We start from the raw sequence: 4,163 nt of genomic DNA on the forward strand, positions 1-4,163 counted from the left end.
TCCGCGGTGAAGACACTGCGTGTCTTTCTCAAGTTAGACCTCGTCAGACATAGTCTAGCGCACGTCGGGGGAAAAATCTCTAAAACGGCCATACCTCCTTTTCTCTCTCCCGAACACAAAAGACTGGGGTGAACCACTTCAAGGGACCTTGTGGCCCCTGTGTATAAGTACATATCGTTTGGCATGTTTTCACCGTTAAAACGTACTATTGCCAGTGGAAATTGTATTATTGGGTGTTCAACTATGTCATATCATGTTGTGAAAAACCTCTTTGTGATAGTTATTCTGTTTTTGCTCTTTTTTTGTGTTTCGTTATTTGTATTTGCACCGTTCTAATTTTTTCTTCTCGGTTTTTTTTCTTTAGGTAATGTAATTTACCGCCACACTCTAATCAAACCTTTCTCACAAGGTAATATTTACTATTTCTCACATAGTCGGTCCACGTACCGAATAGGTTTCAAGCCTTAATTTTTCCCATGAAACACGTTGTCTTCAAAACAGTATACATTTACTCCGCATTCTTTGTCGTCCGAAAATTGAGGGTGACTCGCGCATCGCGTTGATTGAACCTTCCCTTTTGTTCCTTTAATTCTTCATCAACTCTGGTCTGTCTCTCTCTTCCGGCCACCTCCTCGTTTGATTTGCGACATCACAACTGTTTAGGACTTTTTTTTGTTACTTTGGGGCCAACTCCACCAATCAGGAGGAGACAGCCACGGATATTGCCGTTCGAAAGTGCTGGAGACGCTGTAGTACATATGCCAGGCCTATAGATGGTGCTGTTCTCACAGAATCAGCCCATGCAAAGACAGTGTTAAATTGAGTGAAATGAGGAATGGCTAAAATGCATGATCTGTTTGGTATTTTGAAAAATAAAAAGTATAAATAGGCCTTATATACAGTAGATATGGCCCTACACTATATTATTCAAATATAGAATGATAGGTCCACTTTAAATGTCAAAGTTGAATAAGGTTCTTCTTTAGACTATATATGTTTTTTAATGTAATCTTTCTTCTTCATTTTGAGGTCCTTTCCTCACCTCTCTTACACAATAAGCTAAAAGGTATTCCGACTGCTCCGAGATAATTATGAAGAAATGCTGTGATCCTGACCCCCACTATCGCTGCCCCCTACTCTCTTTCTGCAGCGGAGTGTGGAGCCTCCTCACTGGGACCCGAAGGTGTTCTGCTCTCTCCCAACTTCCCCTCTAACTACGATAACAACCACGAGTGCATCTACCGCATCACGACTGAAAAGGGCAAAGGAATCAGACTGAAAGCTGAGAGCTTCTTATTGGAAGATGGAGACTATCTTAAGGTATGTCCGCAGTCACACGCTTTTCCAAATCAGGTGTGCAAAATCAACAAATGCATAATATACAGTGTTTCCAGATTCAGACACACAAAAACAAAAACGCTGTCTATATGCAAAGTTGTGTATGCTTTGACATGTACAGTTGCAAGAAAAAGTATGTGAACCCTTTGGAATTACCTGGATTTCTGCATAAGTTGGTCATAAAATGTGTTCTGATCTGCACGTTTGAAGTTTGCAAAAGAGCACCTGGATGTGCAAAATATTCTGTGGACAGATGAAACCAAAGTTGAGTTGTTTGGAAGGAACACACAACGCTATGTGTGGAGAAAAAAAGGCACAGCACACCAACATCAAAACCTCATCCCAACTGTGAAGTATGGTGGAGGGAGCATCATGGTTTGGGGCTGCTTTGCTGCCTCAGGGCCTGGACAGATTGCCATCATCGACGGAAAAATGAATTCTCAAGTTTATCAAGACATTTTGCTGGAGAACTTAAGGCCATCTGTCCACCAATTGAAGCTCAACAGAAGATGGGTGATGCAACAGGACAACGACCCAAAGCACAGAAGTAAATCAACAACAGAATGGCTTCAACAGAAGAAAATACGCCTTCTGGAGTGGCCCAGTCAGAGTCCTGACCTCAACCCAATTGAGATGCTGTGGCATGACCTCAAGAGAGCGATTCACACCAGACATCCCAAGAATATTGCTGAACTGAAACAGTTTTGTAAAGAGGAATGGTCCAAAACTCCTCCTGACCGTTGTGCAGGTCTGATATGCAACTATAGGAAACGTTTGGTTGAGGTTATTGCTGCCAAAGGAGGGTCAACCAGTTATTAAATCCAAGGGTTCACCCTGCACTGTGAATGTTTACATGGTGTGTTCAATAAAAACATAAAAACATATAATTGTTTGTGTGGTTTTAGCTTAAGCAGACTGTGTTTGTCTATCGTTGTGACTTAGATGAAGATCAGAACACATTTTCTGACCAATTTATGCAGAAATCCAGGAAGTTCCAAAGGGTTCACACTTTTTCTTGCAACTGTATGTGCTTGAACAGATTCAAGCACATACAGTGTTTGGTTTATTTCAGATTATGCTTGAATAGAAAACAATAATTGAGTTGTGGATGCTGCCATAATCATGAACACAAGTGACATTATGTACTCAGAAAATAATGAACACACGTTTGGTGAAGTGAGAAGTACATTTATACACTTTTTGACTAACAGGAATATTGTTTTCTGGCATCACACGGGAAAAAGTGTATTATCATGGATCTGTTACATGGACAAAATGAGCATCTGCGACGCATGTCAATCACCACTTCATTAAGAAATGTATTAGTATTGAATGCAAACTGTTTTTCTGTTCTTCTCATCAATATAATAACTCACGAATATATGGCCTGAAATGACAAAGTACTTAAGGCTTTTAATCTACATTTAATTATAAGGATTAAGAGGAAGAGCCACAATAAAACAGTACATCTCTAAATGTGAGGAGTACACCACATCACTACCAGCTATTTGGTATTTCATAAGTAGGTATTCATATTGCTATTTATTTTATATAAATTATTATCATTTTTAAGGGATCTTTTGTTGAATTTTCCGTTGCTTTTTGTAAACACACAGCATTTAAAGTTAGCCTGTCTTCCCTGGAGCAACAAGCCAGAGAAGATAGAGAACGTGTGAATAGAGAGGAGAATCAGCCTTAGGCCCCGGCCCCACGAGGACGCATACGGCTAAACGCATAGGATTAACGCAATCGCAAAAAAGATTCCGTCCACACGCAATATTCACTGGATAGTGTCTGTCCACATGAGACAGCTCCGTTTAGCTCCAACCGCTGGAGAAGCTGCAGTACATATGCAGGAGCCTGTACGTGGCGCTGTATCTTCCTCCACAAAAGCAGAGAAGAAGCATGGTTGTCATGGTTGCCCTTCTGTTTATTCTCCGCGGTGGGGGCCGAGGGAATCGGGCAGAGTTTTTCGCCAGTCAACGTGTGTTAAAGTTGAAATCTTCCGGACAAAATTATAAAAGTGCCGGTCAAAGGTCTTCTTTGTTATTTATTGAGCTTTAAAACAAATGAATAACGAATATATATAATATAATAAAATACATGGAGCCTCTCTTTTTCCTCCCTCTCTTCGGACAGCGTCAGTGTCTGTCTCATGCAGCAGCTGATCCAGTAATGAGTGACCCGGCCGAAAGTAAAAATAAACATATTTATAACTTTAGGTAGTTTGAGAGGTAATTAAAATAGCTAAGGATGATGATCTGACTTGAAGTGTGTGTTTTGCTCCGTTCACCGCTGCATCACAGCGGGAAGAGCTGCAGGTGAGCTGCGTGTCTCCGTCCTGTCAGATTAGACTTCACTCGCGTTTATGTCCATATCGAGAGAAAGATAAATAATCTGAATTCAGTGTGCCGTTTACTTTGACGCGGGGGTGAGCGGGGCTATTGCGTCATCATTATCAGAAAATGATCGTATAGGGCTTACACTCGGAGCTGTTGGACCCCCCAGAGCGTTGCGTATATGCCGTTCTATCCACCTTGGGACCCGTTATCGTTTCCGCAGTTATGTACTGTCATATTCTGTCGTCCTCGTGTGGCCGAACGGTCTATATGACACTAAACAGTAATGCAAACAACCGTTTTCGTCCTCGTGTGGCCGGGGCCTTAGTGAGAACAAAGAAGTAAATCAGAGGAATACAACATTCTATTCAGATTTGTTCACGGTAGTTACTTTCTACACCGTGAATAAACACACCCAAACCTCCACACACCCCTGCCTTGGCCTGTCTCCTATGTGTGTGTGTGTGTGTGTGCGTGTGTGTGTGG

General features: G+C 41.6%; 1 protein-coding gene across 1 annotated transcript in view; it reads left to right on the forward strand.

Moving 5' to 3' along the window:
* LOC104967368 (CUB and sushi domain-containing protein 1-like) overlaps nucleotides 1-4,163 on the forward strand; it is a 192,487-nt gene that overhangs the window by 60,738 nt on the left and 127,586 nt on the right. The window contains 1 exon segment of the mRNA XM_010796776.1: nucleotides 1,151-1,320. Within this exon segment, the coding sequence (XP_010795078.1) occupies nucleotides 1,151-1,320 (170 nt within the window).

Source organism: Notothenia coriiceps, unplaced genomic scaffold, assembly GCF_000735185.1.
Source record: "Notothenia coriiceps isolate Sejong01 unplaced genomic scaffold, NC01 NC01_scaffold00037250, whole genome shotgun sequence".
NCBI classification, from domain to species: Eukaryota; Metazoa; Chordata; class Actinopteri; order Perciformes; family Nototheniidae; genus Notothenia; species Notothenia coriiceps.